The sequence below is a fragment of the Passer montanus genome, unplaced genomic scaffold (assembly GCF_014805655.1).
Source record: "Passer montanus isolate IOZ18808 unplaced genomic scaffold, ASM1480565v1 scaffold95, whole genome shotgun sequence".
In the NCBI taxonomy this organism is placed as follows: Eukaryota; Metazoa; Chordata; class Aves; order Passeriformes; family Passeridae; genus Passer; species Passer montanus.
Window position 1 is genome coordinate 2,129,069 of NW_024374923.1, and position 24,354 is coordinate 2,153,422.

The 24,354-nt window shown below is 36.4% G+C and overlaps 1 protein-coding gene across 2 annotated transcripts in view; it reads right to left on the reverse strand.

Moving 5' to 3' along the window:
* Positions 1-692: 692 nt before the first annotated feature.
* The window catches only part of NAA15 (N-alpha-acetyltransferase 15, NatA auxiliary subunit), a 37,699-nt gene continuing 14,037 nt past the window's right edge, over positions 693-24,354 (reverse strand). The window contains exons 2-20 of one of the 2 annotated variants that reach the window (XM_039696054.1): positions 23,764-23,848; positions 22,800-22,904; positions 21,950-22,107; positions 20,092-20,226; positions 19,768-19,921; positions 17,210-17,329; positions 16,445-16,540; positions 16,204-16,310; positions 15,735-15,807; positions 14,840-15,009; positions 14,170-14,322; positions 12,021-12,149; positions 9,392-9,605; positions 8,423-8,616; positions 6,200-6,308; positions 5,733-5,831; positions 4,888-5,031; positions 4,360-4,457; positions 693-2,150 (exon numbers count right to left, since the gene is read on the reverse strand). In XM_039696054.1, coding sequence (XP_039551988.1) covers positions 1,950-2,150; positions 4,360-4,457; positions 4,888-5,031; positions 5,733-5,831; positions 6,200-6,308; positions 8,423-8,616; positions 9,392-9,605; positions 12,021-12,149; positions 14,170-14,322; positions 14,840-15,009; positions 15,735-15,807; positions 16,204-16,310; positions 16,445-16,540; positions 17,210-17,329; positions 19,768-19,921; positions 20,092-20,226; positions 21,950-22,107; positions 22,800-22,904; positions 23,764-23,848 — 2,544 coding nt within the window. In that variant the 3' untranslated portion in view covers positions 693-1,949. Of the gene's footprint in view, positions 2,151-4,359; positions 4,458-4,887; positions 5,035-5,732; positions 5,832-6,199; positions 6,309-8,422; positions 8,617-9,391; positions 9,606-12,020; positions 12,150-14,169; positions 14,323-14,839; positions 15,010-15,734; positions 15,808-16,203; positions 16,311-16,444; positions 16,541-17,209; positions 17,330-19,767; positions 19,922-20,091; positions 20,227-21,949; positions 22,108-22,799; positions 22,905-23,763; positions 23,849-24,354 lie in introns of both variants that reach the window. The other variant, XM_039696055.1, reaches the window with a different exon arrangement.

A 24,354-nucleotide genomic window follows, 5' to 3' on the forward strand; every position in this document is an offset into this window, starting at 1 on the left:
CAGTTAAAGGCTCTGTAGGTATTCTAGTCCCTAAAAGCCCACAGGCAAATATACAAATACAGCAACCATTAGTTCCCATTCTGATGGGAACTATACTGCAAACATACACCAGGATAGGCTAACCATGAACAGAAAGCGGAGATGAAGACACAACAAAGAAAAGCCTGTTGTTCTGACAGTTCAAAAATTACAAACCCAAGTAAGTCTTCCGGCATCTCTTAACTGTATATATGTCAAGCACTGAATTCCATTATGTGGAAGAAGATGGCTGTGTATCCACACAAAACAGATACTCTGTAACTGAACTCCTGCAGCAAAAAAGGCACTCACTTTGTAAGCTGTAGTTTATTTCTGCTCTCTTTTATCTGATGAGCCTACAAAAGAAAACATTTGAGTACTTATCTATATTATTAACACAGTAGACTTATAGACTGAAGCTTGACTTGGAAACAAAATTCATCCTAACATTGGTGGAACTTAAAAGCCGAGTAGCAAAGCACTGTGTCATAGGACTTCCCAGACATTCAGTATTTACACAGAAAGCATTTGCACTTTATACTCAATGACCACCCATCATCAGCAGTGACATTGTTAGCATGACTGGACAGCACAGTAAGTCAGCCCTGAGCTGCACTCCAGCAAACCCATTCACTGTCACAGTACAACATAAATTGGTTTGAATATTCACACAGTTGTTTTTCAAAATGTTTTATTGCATTATATTTGGTACCTCATGTTTGACAAAGGAAATTACATCTGTAACTGCAGGAATAAGAAGCTGGTCTGTTATTGAAAAAAAAATCTTGGGCCCCTTAAAAGTTACAAAGTCTTGGGCTTGCCTGAAACAACTGAGCAAGAAATATATTCTTAGAAATGTAGGGCTTCAAGTATTACAAACCTGTGACACTGTGGAAAAGTTCCAGAGGTATCTAAACTGCAGCACTTTTTTTTTTTTCTGCATAACGTGAACAAGGCCTGCTGAGGTTTTAATCTATTAGTCTCTTGATCAGTCAAAATGGTAGTCAGGAGTTTTCCTCTTTGCAACTTCAAGCCATAGTATGTTCTCATTTTGTTTTCACTCTACGTGAAAAATGCATGCGATCTTTCTAATTGGTGCCACATCACAGTGCATAATTTTATTTGGTTCTTGCATTACAGTTTTAAAAAGTTTGGCCAACCTATGCCGATAGGTTCATCTCAAGAACAGCAATGCTGACTCTCCCCTCCCCACCCCAAGTTTAATTCCAAGAGAGACCATTTTAACTGGTTCCTTCAGGTAAAAACTGTGGTGCAAGAACACCAAACTGATCGTGTACAGTGAATTTCAGAGACACAACAAGCTTATTGAACACACTATGTTTCTTAATTCTGGTTGATATCCGTATGTCCAAGCGCCCCAACGTAACAAGTACGTTGCAGGTTTCTCTCTATATTCTGATTCACATTGCATACTTCCTATGGACACAATCATCCCCCGTATCAAAATCAGTCAGATGCTAAAGCCCCATCAACTCTTTGTGCTCAGTGAAAGAATCCAGTGCTAAAACAGCAGTTTTGCTGTCTGAGATAACAGTAATCTCACAAGACAAATTTAACTTTAATATTTCTGCCACACACCTGCTCTGAGGGCTATACACCTCCAGGTCTCATATAAATTAGTTTAAAAACATGGGTGGGTAGGTGAGGAAAAGGGTTGTTTATTTTTTCCTTTTTTTCAATTTTAGCAGCTTTTAATTTTTAAGAAACCAAACAACCTATAACCAGTAATACGTTAGATATTTTATATATATACTTTGTCAGCAGGATAAAAAAAAAAAGTAAAACTATTTGAAGGCAACAGGGTTTTTTTCCTTCCGTTCTTTGTGTAAGTTAGAACAATTCAGCAGGTGCGTGACAAAAATATTATACACCAGATATGGTCCAATGTCATTTTTTTGCAATAAAGTTGTTCATATTTCATTGGCCAGTTCTTCAGGTTCTGCAGAACTATCTCCATTAACTGTGATCTTCATATCCTCTTCATATCCAGGGGGCATGAAAGCCAAAGCATAAGGGAAAAGCTTATGACAATTTGCTCTGTAAGTTTCAGATGCTTCTTTACAGTCTCCAAGGCTACCGTCACATAAAGCTTCTAATACCTCCATACAAGTCTAATTAAAGAGAAAAATAAAGAAGTGTTATGGTTTCTTAAACATTCAGCTCAACACTCAACACAGGTTTCAAACAGCAGTTCTGCTGTCTGAGATAAAAACAATTTCACAGACACATTTAAAATAGTATTTCTGACACAGACCTACTCCAAGGGCCACACACCTTTCAACATCAAATGACATTCTAACTAAACACAGCATGAAATACCAGTGTAGTCTGATTTGAAAGAATACAGTTTAAAAAGACATCTAAAACACAGCTAGAAATCTTGACTGCAAAATGATAAAATACTAATTTGTCACTTGTTTCTTATTTTCCATAAAAAAACCCTTCTTGCTAACTGACAACCAAGAAGCCCACCATTCTTGGGACACACTCACCATTTCAGGAACACATATCTTTCAATCACATCAAATTACACATTTTTCAAATATATGCTGTTTCTGTCCATTTTTGGTCATGATTTGGAAGATGACGAAAAGGAGATTTCCTGTGTAATTTTTCCATCCTGCATTCCAACCATGAGAAACCAACCTACTGAGCTCCACTAAAGCCTGGCAGCATTTAACACCTGCTCATGGCTGTGTGCAGGCATTAGCATAGCCAGGCAGTCTTTTCCTGCTCCTCTGACATTTAGTAGAGTTTTTGTTTCTTCTGTGTACTGGGATTAACTGCTCAGTCCTCCTGCTGTAGGGTTATGGAGCTCTCCTCAAGAACCCCTTTTCCTCACATCTGCTCTTTGCAACACTGGCATCCATCAAAGGTCAAATACATCTGGTTTTACAGCTGCAGCATGCTCTGAGACAGCTGGTCTTTACTACAATGAAATGCAATAAATTTCATCTCTTTGCACACAAAAATGCCTTTCAACAAATGCCTAAACTCCTTTAGATTTAATTTCCTTTTAATTTCTCATCTAGAAGTTCAATAGACGTCCAACATTTCCTTCAGCACCAAACATGCTTAAACTCAACACTTTCAGTCATATTACAATGCACTGTACAGGACGTTTATGCACTGCTGAGTTGGTAAAAGACTCTTCTACTCTTACCAAGTTTGCATCTCCAGAACAACCAAGCATTTTTGGCTACACTTAATCTTTCCCCAGTCCAATTCTCAAAATCCCACTCACAGGCAAAAACCAGCAAATAGAAGGCAAATTAATTTTTGTTTTCTAAATCTATTGATAATCTAGAATAAACTCTTTGAGACCACTCAAACAGTAAGAAAACCCAAACTCAAAAACCAACACCCCAACAAGACAAGTTTATGAAAAATGCTAAATACGTACTTAGACTATAAAAGACATGAGTTTGTGTCCCATACTACAACAGCCAAAATAGAGAAATGATCTGAATCTTTAACATCTTAAAAAAGTTGACAAACCAAGACAAATTGTCTTTTATTGTCTCTTTTCCCCACCCCTCTGTCTGATCAAAAAATTCTGCTATGAACTTAAAAATTCTTCTCAATTAAAGTTCTACTGAAGCCACTATATTTCCTAAGAGATTTTTTTTTTGGAAAACTCAATTTTTTTGTCCACAAAAGAATGATTTTCAAGTAAACATTTACCAAATTTGCTTGCAATAGATCTAAAATGTTGAGTGCACAGACTACTGTAAATTGAGAGTCAGAACTGACAGGTCCTCCCAGATGAAGGTGAGAGAATGGGGAAAGGGGCATGGAGGCAGTGTCACAGGAAGATTATTCCATGACCACCAGAATGAAGCCAAGACTCAAAATTTGGTGAGCTTTTCACTTAACTACATGCTGAGGCAGAACTGTGCATATGCAGTAATGGCAATTCCCATAGCTTGCAGGAAGCTGACTATGGAAAGCCTTCCCAAAGTCTGTGCCACTCCTTTTCTTGTGAGCACTTGCCTGTGTGGCAGCCAAAGCTCTGACAAACTACTACCTTTCCTTTTGCCCTGTGAATTCTCTCCAGTTTAGTAAGCCATCCCATTATGTATAGCAATAATATGGCTTCTGCTGCTGCTATTTGCTTATTGTCACAAAACTAAATTAATTTAAATGTGCAAAAAGGATATGAGATATTTCAGTTCAGATAAACCTGACACCCCTTTCTTTCACAACTCAACCTTTTTATGATAAAGCACAGCAATTATTTCAGCTTCCTCTTACCTCCAAAATTTGCTTAAAGCTTCCACAGATAAAACAGAAGTTGCCTGAAATTTATAAATACATTACCTGAAGATTTCTGTTAATAAGGGATTCATCCAGGGTCATTGCCAGTTCCACTGCCCTTTTCTGACTGGAAGGATCTAAATAGTACATCATTTTGGCAGCTACAGGAGGAAAAGTAAGACTCATCACCCAGTGGATGACCAAAACCATCTTATATACAAACATAAAATAGGGATAATATGAGGAAGAAGGGGGACTGAACTCTCCAACAGTAGTTCAAAATGGAACCAACCTGGAGCATAAAGTTTGATAACTAAGCAGGTAGAAGGGAAGCTCCAAACAAAGCATTAAAATAAACATTAGAAACAATAGGGTAGAGGTCCCCACATTTCCATTTCAGCAGCACAAAGAGAAAATTAAAGAAAGCCACAGACAACCTGGCAATCATGTTGTCAGCAAAACACAGAGAAGAAAAGCACTCCAGAGGGAAGGAGTGATTTGTTACATCACTGGGGCTGATACTGAGATATCACTGCCAGAGAAGCACAGAAAATGCAGAAGTAAGGCAGAACAAGGAAAAAGTCAAAATACCTGATAACCTATGTGGCAGTGAGTCATAGTTCCTTTTAAGGAAAGCTTCATTGAAGTTCTTTGGATTAGTTGCTCCAAAAAGCCGATTCATTTCTTGGTTTAACACGGTTCTAACAGCATCAGGCAGATCCTTACTTTCAGATACTGTTGGAAAAAAAAAGTTGAGGTGAGCACAGGTAATAACAATAAAATATGATTTATGTATTTATTTTATAATTTTTAATGTTTACATTATTAATATAATTGGAAAGTATCTCAAAGGAAGATGCATGAAATTTGAAAAGGTAAACACTGGATATGGTTAGAATAAGCTTAACTGTGGCACTTACTGATGCTCAGAAAAAGTCAAAGCTCCTTTACATTAATATACTCTCCCCCTTACTAATTAAAACCTATTAAGCTCAGAAGTTAATATTATACAAGTCTGTTCTTAAGTGTGTCTACTCTGTAGCCCCCATCAGAAAGGGTGACCTTTGGGGCAGGGGAAGGGAGAGAATTCTTCCAACTTTTACCAATAAGGACAGCATTCTAAGCCCTCTCCTTGCATGCTGACACAGGCTGTCAGCAGAAAAGTCACATTCCTCACTCTGCAATTTCCATTTCTTCACTGCCTCTCTCTTTCAGGCTTCACATGCTGCTCACAGTCTTAAAAACTCTTAACAATGTTGGAATGACTCCTAAATCCAGAAGCAGTCATAATAACCATACTTAATTTTAGCATGAATCAGTGGTTTAAAAAGTTTTTTAATATATGCTTTAAACATTTTGAATTAATTGTGCTAAAAATCAGTGACTGCAGTTTGGCATCACCTGGCAGTGTGGAGTCCTTCCAAACAAATACATACCACTGCTGAAGAGATGGATCATACACTCATGAAGCCAAGGATGACTAGAATCAATAGCAAAGGCTCTCTTCACAGACTGAAGCATCAGAAGGAACTTCTCTGGAAAGCAAAACCAAGTGGTGACAAGTGTTCAAAAACCTGTGGCAGGAAATCACTGCATTGTGTTACAGGAGTATTCAGTGTTTGAAATTAGAACGATCAGAAGAATTTACAGAAATTACAGAGTGTGCCACAAAACCTACTTTTAATAACATGCATCTATTTAACCAGTGAATAAAGTGGATAATCACCAAATGTTCAAACTTTGGTTTTCACCTACTGCTCATTGCTGGAGTGTTGGTCCAGTGAGAAGTTCTGTGTCATGACAGGGATGGGCTCCTCACACCTCATCAATAATTACTGTTAAGTTCCAATACACACCTTTACAATTCACAAATTGCTTGCTTTCATTAAGTGTTCTCACCTACCTTTTCGAAAATAAATCTCAAAGGCAAAAAGATGAGTCTCTATTTTGTTCTTCACTAAATTCTTCAGGGGTGTTAAAAATTTAATGGCTTCTTCCAAAGGTGCTTCAACCTACAGATTCAAGGAAGTGACACACAATTAAGTCAAAGTTCAAACCTAGTAACTACAACATAAATCAGCTATTGCTGAGTCACATCAGAGTTACTCTAAGGCAGTGCATAAGATGCTTGGAACCTCTTCTGTTACAAATTTTGCAACTCTCACTCAATGTGTAAACACAGACCAAAAAGTCCAAAATATTTGCTTTCTGATGGCTACAAATCATGTTCTGCTATAGAGACACAAATCTTTTCCTTCTATCATACACCAGTAGTGAACACAACTGGAGCTGACCCTGCACTGAAAAGGGCAGTGTAGCTGCCCACACCAACCTACATACATGGGCCTGAGGTGACCAAGTAAATGGCTGATAAACACCTATGACATTCTGCTCATGTGAGCTTCAGACAGGTCCCTAAAAGCTGCCAGGTCACAGTGACAGTCCCAGCCAAAATACCAACAGCAAGCTGGAAATAATTATATATTGAAAAAGGTCTCCTGATCTTAGCTAGTATAATCCAGTAAATGGACATCTTTCATACAAATTAATTCTGTGTAAAAGTTCTTTACAGACAAGTATGTTGTACACAGAGGTTTGGGATTACGCAAACAAGAATTGTCTGTTGTCCTTAATTTTTTTTTATTAACAGAAACTACTCTCTGAGAAGAAAATACAAATTTTGTTGTGTGCCAATACCAATTCAGCAACGTTGAAATGATACACTTAGTTGCAAATAACTTGAGTTAAAGATCTCAATGGACACCTTCCTGCTAAATATAACTACAGTATCCTTCATAAAAACACTCACATCACTTCTATGTGCTCCTGATTTCACATACACATTGTGCACATAAAGTATTTGGAACCTATAAAATCCCATTTCAAAGCCATGCCTTTAGTACCAAAGACACATACCCAAACAAGTCTAGGGGCAGCTGTTTCAAGAAAATTATTTATAATGACTAACTATGTGAAAAGTGGTCTTTTGGCACCAACTGCATTTGGAAGTATCTATATTATTATGATTGTGATATTGAATTTGGAATGATATTACATTGACATCTGTATATTACAGACATAAGTAGATTTGCCAATGAAATGCATTATACAGCTGCAACTATTCTTTATAAACTTGGGGACTGGCTAGATTTTTCACAGCTATCCCATGACATCCCTCTACTACAGAACTCAATTTCAATACATGCTGTTGCATTTTCATCTTGACTAGCATTGCAACTAGTTCTGCTTCTTGCAACCAGAGAACTAAACAGTGGAAATACCAGCAATATTCTTAATAACTAGTCAAGTTTAAGTCACTTGTTTCCTGGCTACAGAGGGAAGTTCACTGACTCAACTTTCAAATATCCCCTCAAGAGCAAATACAACTCACTTCAGTGTGAACAGTAAGAATATAGATGCAGAATACTGGATCTATAAAGACTTGGAATCTATACTACTATTGCTATAAGTTAATTTTTCCAATCTCTATAATTTTCTTATTTTTCCCCTCACATTTTTGGAGTGTTTTCCTGCTCCTTACAGGTATAACTTCTGCTAAAGGAAAAGTCTTCTGAGCCACCTCCCTTTTATATCACTCTATAGTTCTTAATCCAGATCTCTAAATCCATCTCAGTCTAGTCTATTATTTACTACTACAGCTTATTTATTCCTTTCCCCCCCCATTCAAAACACATGCAAACAAATCTTGTTAAAGCATTCAGTGCTTCAATATTTCCTCTTTGACAGACTGACTGTGTGAACAAAGGAGTATCAGGGGGATAAAAGAGTGAATGATAATCACATTACATACAGGATAGAAAGACTTCCACACAACCAACTAGAAACAGGGTACAATCAACAAGTTAGTGCAGCAGACACATGCAGCAAATGTTTATGACTTCAATTACTGTCTTTCATAACTAGGCACAAAAGCTGTGATTTCCATACTGCTGACACTGTATTTAACCAACTAGCCTGAGAAAGGAATTCTTTTTAAAACACTGCCTTTGAAGAGATGCCATATCAAAAAATTTTACAAGTTATTTGAATGGCTTTTAAGTTTTATGTGTGCTTACTACAACTTTTCTAGAAATTCCTAAGACTTCATTATTACATTGGTAAGCACCTTTGCCAGTTTCTCAGGGATAAGTTCCTCTTTCGGTCCTCCAATTTCTTCATCATCATCATCTTTCTTCTTTTTCTGATTCCTCTGTTGCTTCTCCTTCTCAGCATTTTTCTTCTCCTCCTCCAGTTGTGCTTTCTTCTGGGCTCTTCTCTGCTTATTTCGTAGCTTCTTTAGCTCCTTATCAGACATATTTGCTGTACACACACAAAGGACAAAACCACACAACACTGATGTCTCATATTAACAGCATCAAGCAGTTGTCAGACAACTTCACCTTTTTTAAACCGTATCTACTAACAAGCAGTGCTCTCATTACCTTTGTAAAAGCTTATTTACTATGCATAGATTGTTTTGTAGTCTATGCTGACGCTTCATAACTCACAAATTCCTTAGTGGAATCAAGGGACAGAACTTAAAATAATAGTATACTGAGGTGAAAAGTACTAAAACTTGACAAATTCCTCTTAAAGGATTCTCTCCTGAAGGATTCTCTATTCATACCATTTGAGATGCCCCAAGCCATAACTGCTTAAGCTGCACTTGAATCAGAAATGGGAGGAAGAAAAAATAGATGATTTAAATGTTATTTTTACATCAGAAGCAAGAGATTATAAAATTTAAGTTACTACCCGGTGAAATTTCTGCACACTGATAAAATGCTTAGAAAAGCTACTACCAAGCACATCTGCTTCAATCTCCTATTCCATGGACCAACCACCATGAAGAGTTACAACTCTACTACAAACCTATCATTGTTTTGTAATAACCACAACAAAAGCATACATTAGTTTAATATCCAGCAGAACGTCCACTTTACCATGCAGTCCAAGCTGCAATTTGCCTACTTTGAGTTGTGTAGAACTCCATTTTTGGCTACCACAGTTGACAGCCATAACGAGTGCTAAACCTTCCTAAAATACCCACTCATTAGTGAAACTGCACGATGAATAAATCCTGAGTTTTGAATACCTGTATCAGCCTCATGCTCTTTATTTTCATCTGTTAGGGGATTATCATGAAGTTTCAAATAGATCTCTATGGCAATCCGTGCTGCTTTGAAGTAGAAGGGATGTTGTCGAAGCACATCTTCTAGTTTTAACAAATCCACATAAGACCTAAGGGTGATCTTCCTCATACAGTAAGTATGAAAGTCAAACTGGTCATCTGTGATTTCTACAAAATGCTGTCACAATGTAACATAACATTAGTTAGCAAGTATTAACAATGAGACATTAATCTGGACTTTAAAAATAATTTAGTAAAAGCCTACTGTTTGACAAATGCAACCTAACTATTACAAATATTAACAAAACTCTGCAAAAATAAAGTCATGGTGAAAAGAACAGAAGGCCTCTTAGCCCATAACCAAAATACATCAATTTCAGGCTCCTAAAATTAACTACCTCTGAGAATTTCCAGTTTAACAGACTTTGCACTTAAACTTATTCCAGGGTTAATAGTCATTGCACTTAAACATAATTTGAGGAGTTTTTCTTCTATGAACTGCTCTATTTTTTTTTTATTCAAAAAATATAATTTTTATTTCCACTAAATACTATGGCAATGAATGAGACATGATGTGAGAAAGTACTTTCTTTTGTTCAAGCCCTGCTTTCCATCTGATCTTTGATTTTGTTTAAGAAGCAGTGAAAAGTCGTTCCCCTCTTGAACTTCTCCAAGTACTTGTGATCTCATATAACTTTATCCTAAACTCAGCTTTGTTTGTCAAAGCTCAGGATAGCAGAGTAAGCACAACAAGCTAATTGCAGTCTGTTCCTTGGAAGTTACCCCACAGCTGGTGTTTTACTAGCAGATTTTTAAGAACATGAGACACTCAGATGAAAACAGTGTGACAGATTTACATAATGGAAGAAAAGCACTACTTCTCGAGTTTTAATTCCTCACGTGTCCTTTTGACTGCTGCTCCAACCTGCACAGAAGTTTTTGCAGCATTATCTGTAATAATTTCAGGATTCCTGAGCAGCATTATTGTAAGACCTTTTACTACTTATACACGGCAGAGAATTTGTCACTGACTACACTGCTGAACACTACATTTCATAGGCTGCTTAATCACTCAGCACTGAGACAGAGCAGGTGTTGTCCTTGCAGTTTCCAGTCTGTTTCTGTGATCATGTACTGATGAAATAATGAAGACTCCATAGAGATGCCTCAGTAATCTCCATAATAAACTCCTTTTCTTGCAAAAGCTGATTATTTGCTCCTACTCTGTTTCCCTAGCCATGAATCAGCTATTAAATCCATGAGATCAGCTTCCCTACTTCTTCTGATACAGTTTACATCCTTTACGGTGAGAAATATGAGATAAAAAGTGCCTCTGAAAACCAGAACACATTTCATCAACTAGACTGCTCCCTTTGCGTAACTGGCCCCTCTAAAAGATTTAGAAGCTTTTTTATTACAAAAGCTTTGTTGATGGTTTCTGAATTCAACATTTTTGCTTATCTTATTGTTGAACTTTACTACACCTTCAATGAAGCTAATAAATAAATTAAACAGTGACTTAAATCCTTAGAACTATATTTTTTGGTGGCTTAAGTTATGACTTCATTTGCTCACCTCTTCTGGAACCCAAGACAATTTACAAGACCAATTATTTTTTATACAAAAAAAGTCTTACATTAATTTATTTGAAGGATTTGTGCAAATAAAACACAGTACTGGCAAATCACAAACTGGTGTGGATTGGAAGGGACCTTAAAGGTCATCTGTTTCCAGCCCTCTGCCATAGGCAGGGACACTGTTCACTAGACCAGGTTACTTAGATAATTTTACATCAGTTTTTTTTCAAATCAGAGAATATTCCAGAGCTGAATCCTCCTTGCAGAAGGAGCAGCACTGAAATCCCCTAATGTCTATTTGAAAGAGGCAAAGATTCCTACTAAGTTCTGCTCTTTCAGCACTTCTTTTACACCTTCAGCTGTCTGGTCTTTTTTTTCTAGACTTTAATGTGCTTTAAAAAAAAAAACCAAACCCATACCTGCGTCTTTTTAAAGTTGTGTATGCAAATTTTGTTGTTTACCTCACTATGGATACCTACATTTAATGTGCAAGTGTTCTTCCTTTTTAATAAAATTTCTACTTTAAGAAGTCTTTATTTTTGCAAAAGCTTCTTTTAAACTGTAGCTTTTTTTAAAGGAGAAGATAGTTAATATTTTTTGTAATATTTCAAATATTTATTGTGTATCTCTAAAACAGTGCCTTAATAGTAACAGATCTGTCCTTTACTTTAAGGATGGGCTTGTCAGCTCATCCACTTATTTTTGGACTTAAAGTGCACATACTCTTTGTTTGTATCTAAATACCCATTTCTTATGTACACTGCCAGAACTAAGATTATTTTTGACAGTTTTCTCCTCTTCTCTGGATCTTTAAGTAACTGTATAAAATCTTTTCATAATACACAGTTTACAATGGCACTTTTAGGAGGAAATGCAACTATATAAACTTGCCAGCTACCAACATGAAATCCCTCCTGAAGTTCATGAAATGAACCCTTACTGCTCAGACAGGTAAAATGTCAGCACAGTAAACTTAAACAGTGTTTCTAATCGAAGCTGTTGAGCTGAATACTTACTCTCTCAATTTCATGGCATTTCTTAAGTGCTTCTCCAAATTTGTTCATTGCCTTGTAGGCTTGCGCACATTCTGTCTGAAACCACATGCACTGCATTTCATTAAGGTTCTCTACTGCCGAGGTTCCTTCCTAAAAGCAAGAACAGCATTACACAAAAAATAAATCTCATTGGGTTTGTTGACTGCTATTTCTTTTATCTTGTTCTAATTAAAAGCACAAATAAAGAAAATTAGTGTTAAATCTCAGAACTAGTCTTGAAAGTTCACAATGCCACAGTTAAAACTGACTAGCTTTGTTGATTAATATAAAAATACAAATACAAAAATCTTTTTTATACCTATTGGAAGAGCAGAAAGACACAATGAAGAGACAGGCAATGACCATTTCACTGTGACAGCTGCTGAACTTTAGGTTAGGAGAGACCTTCATTCAGTGTTTTTTTAATACTGCATGCATGTAAGTAACACATGACAGCATGGAAAAAATAACAGCAAAGTTCTAGCCCACAACAAGACACTAACACTTGCAGGAAATCCTGCAGGATTTTTTTCCCCCCTCAACTAAAACTGCCATCTGCATCTTTCAGAGAACTGCTGATTGAGCTAAGCATCCTCACAGTAGTAGCAAATGATTATTTCTAATGCAATCAGAGAGTAAGAGAGTAAGGCAAGGCAAAAGGAACACTTAACTTTGACACCTTCTGGTTCAAAAAAGGGGATTAAAGGTGTCTTTCAAATCTGATATTTATATATACTTGCACAGATCCACAGAACTTAGCAATGAAAGAGAAAGACAGTGTTCAAAACAGCCTGATTTAGGCAACTGAAAATGAGGAAAAGTATCAGTTCTATTTTCATTATGCTTAATCTAGCATTCCCCTAATTATACTTTTTTAATTAAGAAGCCTGTATTTGAGCACTAGACATAAGATCAAATGGAAATAAGATTCTAAACAGCAACTTCACCAAATTGCTTCAATATTTTTCAAGCTCAGTTTTGGGTAACTGGTATACTTCCTTTTTAACATAATCTTAGAGCTGCTTAAGGCATTGAGGGAGGTCAAATTAACCTAAATTCATAGTGGGTTTGCATCAAAACTGCCACATAGAGCTACTGAGCACATAAAACAGAACTTCCTCTCCCCTCACATCTGCCTGCACATAGCCTTCATTTCACCAGATCCTTCAGGTTTCCTTTATAAACACCACTCCCCCTTCTCTCCATTCAACCTACCTTACATTCCAGGTTTCTCCTGCTCTTTAAGTCAGGAGAAAATGGGTCAAACAAACAGAAAAGGCTTTACTTTTGCAGGCAGTTTCCAAAGCTTGTTGCCTGTCTCCCATTGACAACACACAAATGACACTGCCAGTATTCCAAAACTGTTATTTGACAAATAGTCTGGAGAGATTGCACTGAGCTGTTTTGACTTGCAGTTATGAAAGCATAATATCAAAGTAGTACATTTTAAAAAGTAACTAAACTGTGTGACCATCAAACCTATCAAAATGGGGGTAACTGCAAGGACAAAAAGTGATGCATAAAATTATGCAATTTCCATAACACAACAGTTTTCTTCCAGATAACTGGTCATGTATAAGAACATGGAAAAATAAAAGAGGTGTAACATGCACCTTTCCTTCATCACTGATACACAAGGACTTGGGGATGAAACATTGTTCACACAAGGAAGACACCTCACAAAGGCTCTCAGCTATTAGTCACACAAAAATTGTCTTCCAAGAGACATCTGAAATCTCTAACTTGCTACCATTAGAAAAAAGAGACATGGACAACTTTACCAGATCTTGCAAGTATCCTAAAGAATCAACATTAAACCCAAAGATTATTGTGCAAAAATTCTTTTCTCAGAAGTTCTCCCTAAAACAGGCATCCTGTATTTTTCCTACCGAGCAAAAATAACCAAACCCAAGCTTTATAGAGTTTTCACTTATTCCTATGGAATTGTGCTTATCCAAGATTAATTCAAACCCTGCTATGGACTACCGTAACTGAAGCAAGCAACCACAGCTGCTCTGAAACAGATTTTAAACATGATAGTGAAGCTGACTGCAAAGTTTAAAACAAAAAGTTATTCCACAAGGGATGAGGTCCACATTATTCCAAAGACTTCTAGTGAAGTGCAACAAACCCGTGTAAACTTAGAACACATTTCTTCTGCTTCTTTAATGGAGTTTGCTTTCAACATATATTTTGCACATTTGGAGTTGATAAATCTGTCTGCTGTGTCCAAAGCCTGAGCTTCATCCATCCACCTTGCAGCTTCTTTAATATTTCCAGCATGCTATAAAGACAGAAATTTAAGTCAGATTGAGTAATTGTAAAACACACATTTTATTTACTCACTTCTTGATATAAGTAGGATTTTTTTTAGACTTTTAAAAAATAAATAGCTTACTTCAAAAGCAATAGATCTTGAAAGAAAAAAAAAAAGCACCTTTCCTCATTATGGAATTACTGGTCTTTCAGCACTGAATGCTTTTCCTGAAAATATTTAATTAACCAGTTTGGATAATCCCATTCTGAATATCATAGTGCACCCTGAGAAATAGTTTTAAGCAGCTACAAAACCAGGGGGTAAGAACAAATGTAAGACTCAATCTAATTTATCAGTGTGATTTTTAAACTGAGAATTCACATTGTGCTGTACATTTCTCCTTTATTAGTTAGAAACCTACATAGTGCCTTTTTCATATGCAGCAGAAAATCTCAAGTAGCTAAACAATACCCTTACCTAGAAATTCACAGGAATTCCTAAGAAACAAATAACCTTTGGTCACTAAGAACAAAGCCAAACTTACCTTATAGATTTTTGCCTTCACAAGGAAGAGTTCTATCAAAGTGGGAGTACTTTCTATAGCAGCATTTATATATTCTAGAGCCAGGGATGGCAGTCCAATTTTATCATAATGCTGAGCCAAGTAATACTGGACCCAGAGTAAAGTGGTTGGAGGTTCTTCTTTACCGTCATCTGGCAGGAGCAAAATGGAGAGAGGTTGTTTGTTCAGTTTATCACTAAAACAACACACCTGAAGCAGAATGCTCTAAACACAGACACTGAAGTCAGTTCTGCCTCTCTATCAGACCTAGGAGAGCTTTCAAACAACTGGCTCCAGGTACGTACACAAGCTTTTAAATCTATCCAAGACCTAGGCATATACTGCTCCCTTCTCCTTCTGTGGTTTTCAGGAAAAGGGAGTTGGCAGGTCAAAGGCAGTTGCACTCTGTTACAAGTATTTGCTTAGGGCAGTCAGATATGCAAAACCTCCAAGAACACAAAACCTAGTCCCACCAAAAGCTCCAAAATTACACCTCTCCTTGAAGATTGTACTATCAGTATACTGCCTTTTGTTTGGCATTTCTGTAGTTATAGATTTGACACAGCTTTCAAACTTCAGTTTCTTGAACAATGATAAAATCAAATCTTGAAAATAAGATACTTGAACTCAAAACTGTTGACTTTAGTCAACTCAAAAAAGAGATTACTAAATTCATGGATCCAGGAAAAAAGTTTAGGTCAAATGATTATATTTTGAATACATACTTTATATTTGACAGCTACGGTTCAGTTCTGCATTAGGGAAAAACCCCCTATCAACTTGCTTTCTTCACTCCCTATTTCCCCACCTCTGAATGGACACCCAGTGCTTACAACCAGGCACTATTTCCATGAAGCCAAACAGTCTCAGCACTCACCATTTGGGTTAAATAACCTGCAGCTTCTTAGAGAGGTTTCATAACCTATCACGAGCTCTTCTATGATTGCCACCTATACATGCAAGACAAGACACAGAAAAAATAATCTGTGGGCCAGATAGTATTTTATTTCAACTTGAGCTACTTAGTGTTACCCAAACTAGTTATTTTGGTAAAAAAACGCTGCAATATCCTGAATTACATTACATTTGAGAATGTACCCAATCTCACTCTATTTTTAACAAATTAAGACCAGGCCTCCCTTGTGAACACTTAACACAGCTTAGAATTACTAAATCTTAAGTTTTCTACATTTACCAAGTTGGCACATGTATACACTCCTTTTTTCTCACTTAGGTCATCTATAGCAGTGCTGATGGAGAGACTACTGAAGAAAAATTGTTTCCTCCATCTTTCAGTACACCACAATTATGAGGCAGAACACATAAAAACTGGTTAGAACACTTACCTTCTCCTTGTCTTTATATAATGACCTCAAAGTATTGAAGACTGGTGGGCAACCTTTGCTGAAATTCATCCTTAAGAACTTGTCCAGACATTCCTTAAACTTTTCACCTTGAGAGGAAAAAGACCTGTTGATTTTGTTTTACCAGACATTACTCATCAATTGCAGATTGTTTATACTGTTAAATCAGAATCTAAGAAACACAAGTGTTGATCACTACCTGCTCAGCAAAAAATGCACTTACCAGACAAAAAGTTTAATGGTAATCTTCTTGGAACTAGTCCCCTTGGGTATTTAGTCCAGGCCTCCTCATAGATCTTTAGTCTCTCCATCATATTAGCTGGAAGAGAATTTTACAGTTTACTTTCCCCTTCCATTCTGGCAAGAAGGAAAAGGGGGGCAGGGAAAGTGATTTATACCTGACTAAAAAAAGAATCAGAATATATAGCAACTATAATATATATAGTGGCTATATCCTTCCTCAAGAACAGAATTTCCTCCTTATTCTTATTAAAACTAATGAATTTAATGACTCCAAGGTACAGAGTATCCTACTAATTCCTCTTCCAGCGCTAGAATACGAACTGCTTATCTCTCATCTCAAAAAGAGCTCCTGCCTTAATGCTGTCTAAAATCTTCAAAGAAGGCCATTCAGCTGCATTAGCCACAACATAAGATTAAGATAACAGGCAGTAAAGGAAAAACTTGAAATTAAAACTGTAATCTAAGAAATAATTCTATTCTTTCAATGACACACAAAGACTATTGCATTTTTATTATTCTATGATTTTAGATAAGACAAGATAAACAATGCAGTAAATATTTCCTGTCTTTCTTAAGAAACCCCAACATTATGATGGTATGTACACACTATGACTAAATAGCAAAATTTGAATGGGGACTTTTAAAATAATAGTTTTAGTATTTAAACCAATACAAGCTTTTCATACACATATTGATTTCAAATATACAGAAAAAGCTTATTTACTACAAGATACCAAATCATTACCTGGCTTAAGTGCCTTTTCTAAGCCTTTGTAGTAAGCCCAGTTTTCAGGATTTCTTTCTTGCAGTCCCTTGTACACTTCAACTGCTTCTTCAAGTCTGCCAAGCTGAAGCAGGAGTTCTCCTGTGTCAAAAACATGATGTTTTAAATTAAGGTAACAAAAGTACCTTACTACAGACTACTAAAGTAGTCTGACATTTATCACTCTGCACTAAAAGACTGGATAATCCTTAGCTCCATCCAGATTCTAATTTCATAGGAAAAAAAAAGCACTACATATAGCATTACAAACTAGTTGACAGATATGCTTTTACTTTGAAAATAGCTGCAGTTACAGCAAGATTTTACAACTCGGCCTGTAATTCCTGAAACTTACTTGAAAATTTAATGCAAAATGCATGTGGTGTGGTTTTTTTTCCCCTCACTGAAGTGACTGGTTATTTAAATGCAGTTTTTACTGCAGAAGGCAATTAAAAGCAGCACATGGTATTTGATGCATACAGCATCTTGAAAAGCAAACAAACTGCAGAGCTGCAAGTAAGAGAATGGTTCTTCAGTCTGGTATTTCATGATACTAACTTCAGTGTTTTTAATCAAGCCATAGACTAGATGAATGAATTTTCAAGATTATGTAAACAAGTTTCATTTTCATGATACTTCAATACAAATTAAAATTTATAAAGTAAAGATTAGGTCTAACAACTGTATAAGCACCTTTGTTAATGCTGGAACGGCAACAGGAGTAGATTTCCCGATTCACAGTGGAAAACTGTTTAACAAAGCTTTGTTATTGGCAAATGTTAGGCATGAACAGATTACACACCAGAGGTGAACAATGTAAATCTAGACTAAGGCAAGATTTTTTTACCCAGTTTAAAGAGGAAAATGCAAATTTACCTTTCTTCCCCATGTCATACAATTAACAAGCAATTTTGTCAAGAGATGCTGCTTTCCACAATTAGAGTAACTTGAGGACTACACACAGAATCTAGTGCCCAGGAAAACATCAATAGTTCACTCACTGAGAATGACAGAATTGGGAAAATAAACCTTAAATTTCTCTGAGGTGAAGGTTAATTTTTTTCCTATCTAACAGCAGCAAATGCCAATACAAGTTTCAGTGTTTTCCAGTTGTATTTCATCCACAGTGGCTTTTACATGTGCGCTTAAAATTTGCACACACTCATTTATTACAATGCTTGTCTAGAGAATACACAGCAGCCATGTCAGTCCAAACAACACAGTGGGAGCTGTGCCCAAAAAAATTAACCACTTGTACCCTGTTGAAAGCACACAGACTGCAAAAAGTATCTCCATCCTTTTGTCTGGTAACTTCCTAGAAGGTTTTGTGTTTTGGTCTCAGGTTCATTTTTACTCAAGTCCTATATGCAAAACTTATTTTTATTCCAAACTTTGGACATTCAAACACTAAGTATGTCACATAGTACAGCAACACAGAACATAAAGTATGTCAAAAGATCCTTCAGATAAAAAAATAAAGTCACAAAAAAACCCCTCCAACCCACAAAAGTCCCACTATTGTGTTTCAAAAATGATCTCTGGATACTGTAGTCTCTATATCGATCTCCTTTAATAAAGAGACAAAGTAAGATATTCAGCTACTGTGGAGAGTCATCTGCAGTCAATTTCCTTGATGAAGCACCACACCTCCCATTACTGTCACTACTCAATTGCTAGGTTCCTTTTGCAAGACAGTGAGATTACTATTACTAGAAATAGTGAACTAGCTACAACATCTACATGAACAAACTAGAGTAAAAGGATTTCTTCTCTTTACTTTAAGCAACCATCTAAACAGATTCCAGTGTGGGCCGAGAACAAGCAGTACCTTCAGCAGACTGGCAGTTTCACAGAAAGACTGTACAAGCATCAAGCAGAAGAGGAAAAAAGCATGCTTTAAGAAAGTGCACCTGTTAATACAGCTGTTAGAATGAACTTGTATCACTCTGCAGTTCCACATGTGGAATATAAGCCGCACCATTGTATTGATTTGTTATAGTATTATACACCAGGTTTATAACAATACAACAGAAGCTACCCTAGCCTCACTACAGAGCCAATTTCTCTATGCTGCAAGGGTGATTGATACATTTCTGCTGTACCAAAGATGATTTTTCCTTTTCAGCAGGTGGTATCCTAGTCAGGGCCACTATCAAAGCTGTAAAGCATGGGGTACACTACTCGGAAAGAACTTTAGGACATCAATTTAGGATCTCCTTTCTGAAACACCTGTTAGCTTAAAGTTCCAGAACAGCATGTCTTACCAACGTGGGACAAGAGCATGACAGAACCGAGTAAACTGCAAGACCAGCAGTCCTTTACAACAGCAAAATTAAAGTATCTCACTGATGTCTTACCAACGCGGGACAAGAGCATGACAGGAACCGAGTAAACTGCAAGACCAGCAGTCCTTTACAATAGCAAAATTAAATAAATTAAGCTAAAAACAAATCTGAGTTCCAAATAATGGGAAAAGCCGACCATTTAGACATCCCATTGTATGCTGTGTTTAAATGTATCTTCAGAAAGCGAGTGATTACCTTTAGTTTCTTCAACAGCCAGTTTATCACAGATCTGCTTTTCATAGGTACAAAGATGCTCCAAGGCTTCTTTATAAAGCCCTGCTTCCCGGAGGACTTGATTTTGATAGAGCAGCAGTTCACTGTACTCGTAGTCCACTTTGTCAGGTGATGTCTACACAGGAAAACCAGACACAGGACACAGATCAGCCTTCTCATTCTAAAATTTGGGATGAAATTCATTTTTCTGAAGAAATTGCATGAAGTTTTCTCACCATGAAAGGAATGGGTTTTTTTTTTGGTTTAAGCAGCACTCCATATACCAATTTCATGTTCTCCTCTTACCTGTTGTGTCTTCCTAAATTCCTCTAAAATTTTTGCTGCCATTTCATAGTCTTCCAGCAAATGGTAAGCAATGGCATAACCAATCCATGATGCTCGCTGTGCAGGTCGGAGCTGAAGCAACTGGTATCTTGTTTCCTGCAAAAAAGTACCTGCTCGTTTTTCTGACTTTACTCTGATACTCTGTAGAATCCATTAGGCAACATTCTGTCTTCAATACTCTAGTATTTAGTCTATATGCATTTTATTAACCAGAGAAAGAATAAACTTTAAATTGCAATGGTGTTCACTGAATAAAAAAGTAAGCCTTCACAAAATACGTCCAACCAAATCCTGATGAGTCAGACTAATTTTGTTAATGTATGACACACATGCTTTTCCTGTCTAACCACTTATGAACAGAACATAATTAAGGATACTTGGTTTGAATTGCATGAACATTTACCAGTATTTCAAATTAACCTTGAAAGTACATATGTATTTAAATGACTGGAAGTGCTCTTAGGCAACACAGGTCACGCAAACACATTCCTATTCTTTGGCAAGAGGATAATTACAGCTGGAAGAGACAACAGATTTGCTTGGTATCATGCAATTTTAATCTGAGGAAAGTGCTGTAACTTGTTTTGTTATAGACTGCTAAAAAGCATTTTCAAGTAACTTAAAGGGAAAATGTTACTTCCTATTGAAAATGCCTAAACTGCCAAAAGTAGGGATTAACAAAGAACTAAAACTAGTTACAGCTGTTTTAACAGAATAATGATCACTCAAAATATTTTTAAGTAGGAGAGGCAGGAATTTAAAGCAAAGGAGAAAAAAAACCCAACCAAAACACAATCTTATTCCCGGTTTTGACAGCAACTTCCATTCTTCAAAGACCAGCATATGATTAGCCATGAACTACTGCCTTCTAAGCACCCCAACATTTAATCCTTAATGCATTTGGCAAACGTGTTACTTGTATGTTTAGAGATTACAAAATCTGTATTCACATTTATCCAGAGGCCAAGAAAATAGAAATTTGCAAACACATTTTGCAAATGTGCATTTCTGGCACCTACACTAAGTTTTAGCTACCTTGTCTTGACAAGAGCGAAACCAAATTTCTAAACAAAAAAATTGATATGAAAAAATTAAGAATTGTCCTGACTCAGGAATTAAGTTCTCTGAGGACCTGTGCTAGCTGATGGTTCCACACAACTCTTAGCACAGAACTTGCTCCTGGGTATAACTAATCTTACCTAATTTGAAAAGGAAAGAGACCAACTAATGTGTTTCAAGTAACACAGCTTTAGAGGTGCAAGGGAAACCTAAAAAGATGAAAACCTGACCAAAAAATGGAGCTGTCACTCACTAATGCCCAAGATGGCAAGGAGCCAAAACATGATGTTTCATGCAGCACACACTGCTTGTTCTGTTATTACCTACTGCTGAGAGGAAATGGGGGGCCACTGATGTAAAGGCAGAGGGCTATATAGCACAAAGTTACAAAAAAATACAAACTCCGTTGCCTGAATAAAAGTCACATTCTGAACACATTGCCTCTTACCTACAGGAATCCTTTCAAGAAAAGAACAAGACTGGAGATTGTCTACAGCTGGGTTAAAAAGCATCAAAAGAACCCCAAACCTCAATAAAGCAGACAATTCTGCACTGAGCTGAAAATGCATAATATAATTTGCTATTAAATCTTTGTATTTTATAGAAATCACAGGGTAGCACATCTGCTTTTACTTTCATGAAATAAAAGAGTGGCATATAGTTTTAACCCTCTGGACTATATTTTTAAAGTGTCATTAATCAATCTGCCACCTTTGCTGCAGTTCCCTAGATGATAATTAAATGCAGTATGCATACTCACCCTGTACCCTTCAAGATCCCTCATTTGAATTTGTAGCAGAGAAAGGTCTCTCAAGATTTGAAGATTGTCTTTGTCCCATTTCAGTGCATTTCTATAGCATTTGATAGCTTCATCATACTTCTTGTCTGACCTCTGAAGAAGGCCATAGACATGCCAACCTGGAAAATTCTATTAAGGCTTCCTCTGAATTTGAGCAGGGACAAATGAGCTCCAACATGGCAGTGACAGAACAGCTGGCAACAAGCTCTCAAGCTCTTTTATAAATGGACAGGAACATTACAATCCTTTTTGTCAGAACTTACACAGTTATATGTATGCAGTCAGTATAATATGCTGTAAACGTTACTTTTCACACACTGAGCTGAAAATCCATAATATAATTTGCCATTAAATCTTTGTATTTTATAGAAATCGCAGGGTCGGAGGAAATAAAGTAACAGGATCTCTGAAAACAATATTAGGCTTACTTGAACACAATTTTAGACATCTGAAGTGCTCATACTACCTGCACTATTAAGTATATGACCAGTCTTTTAACAATGTAATGGCAACTACTCTTGCTTCCAAAGCAAATCACATGCTTAAATGCCCACCATGAGTTTACAGTTGCAGATTAATAATAAAAAATACACAATGCACGCCAGAATAATATGTAAGCTAACTGTGACTGTAAGGACTGCAAAGCATCTGCCCTTTGGAGAGCTTAGACAAAATATTTATTGGAAGTTGAAAATTCTGAACTTCCAGTTTGAAGTTTAAACTGGCTTTTACTGCTATTCTATGAATCAAGTATAGGCAGAAATCAACCTTTTAAATTGATCAGCAAAAGCCCTGATTTCAAAAAGGATACAGACATGACTCTTCAGGTCATTCCTTAGGCCTCTGCGCACAAGTTCATAAGCTTCCTCTTTCTTCCCTAGACAGTTCAATGTTAGTCCTTTCATTGCCAAGGTTTCTAAGAAAGAAAGAAAAAGATTATGTAAGTTAATTTTTTTATTCATTTCATGGGTTATTCAGTTATTCATTTCCATGGGTTTATAGCAACCCTAAACATAGTATAAATGCAAATTTAGATTCAGTTCTCACTATCAAGATTTCATATTTTCTCACATGGAAAACTCTGCTGTCAGATTATTCACTTAAGTATATCATAGACAGCAATAAACCTTTTATATTACTTACATATCTTACATATCAAAATATGAATTAATGCTTTATTTTAAACCTGTCTGTTCTACAAGCTTTTGGAAATTTTTTTTTTAACTACTCAAGTATTTATTCACAGCTCTGATATTTCTACACATCCACCCATAGCAAAGTAGTTGCAAAAAACCCACAAAGCATTTCTGAACAGTGCAAAGAGACTTTGACTAAGTATTAAGAGCTGACTGAAAAGAAAGTGAAGGAATAAACACCTTTTTCTCCTTTTAAGATACAACTATTCCTTCAAAAAAGTAGCAGCCCATAGAGCTGACAGAATACTGAAGAATATTCAGCCTCTGCCTTTTGTTTTTTACTTTTATGTGAGTGAATATCAATTTCCCAGGAAAAGTGATTTTATTAATGCATATTTGTATTAGGAAACTTGCACCATGAGTCTTACACTTGAATGATAAAGAATGGGAAGCTCCGACTACTGGTAAGATCAGTCTCTAAAATGACAAATCTTACCAACTCTAAGTGTTTAACACACATGTTTCTGTATGATCTTACTGCTTTATGGGCAAAAAGTTAACAGTGAAGGGGTATAAAACATTAAAATAATTACTGTTAAGTACAGTGAAAAAGAGAGCACATGCCATTTGAAAACTTACCTCCATGTTCTGCAAACTTGGGATTGGAAAGGATCTGTTTACAGAACTTCAGCCCATTTCTATACTGCTTATGTTCATAACACCTCTATCGAAAAACAGAATAAGTTTAGTCAAAAAATTTAGAGTGAAAGTATTTATGCAGGCCTGAAATAAAGCATCAGTACAGCTACAGATTTTAGAAAATGTACTAATATTTCAATGATTCCCGTGTTTAAAAATTCTTTCCGCTGACAGGAAAAAAAAAAAGAAAAAAAAAGATTATGTTAGCAACACCATGATTTTAAATGCAGAAGTGAAGACACATTATCATAGAGCAGAGTCTCAAGTAAGACACTACAGGAAGCTGAAGTGCCTGAAGAGATTCAACTCTCCCTTAACACAAAAGCTAACCTTATGCTGTAACACTGGTAAGCACTGAACCCACACTGGCCAATTATCCTGAATCAAGACAACCTAGACAACCTCCAACAACCATACAAACTGGAAGGACACACAAATCATTGGAACTTGGCTTAAACTACCTCTGAAAACATCTTAGGATGAGTTTGATTACAACATGTATCTCATACATCCAAACTTCCAAAACTAGTA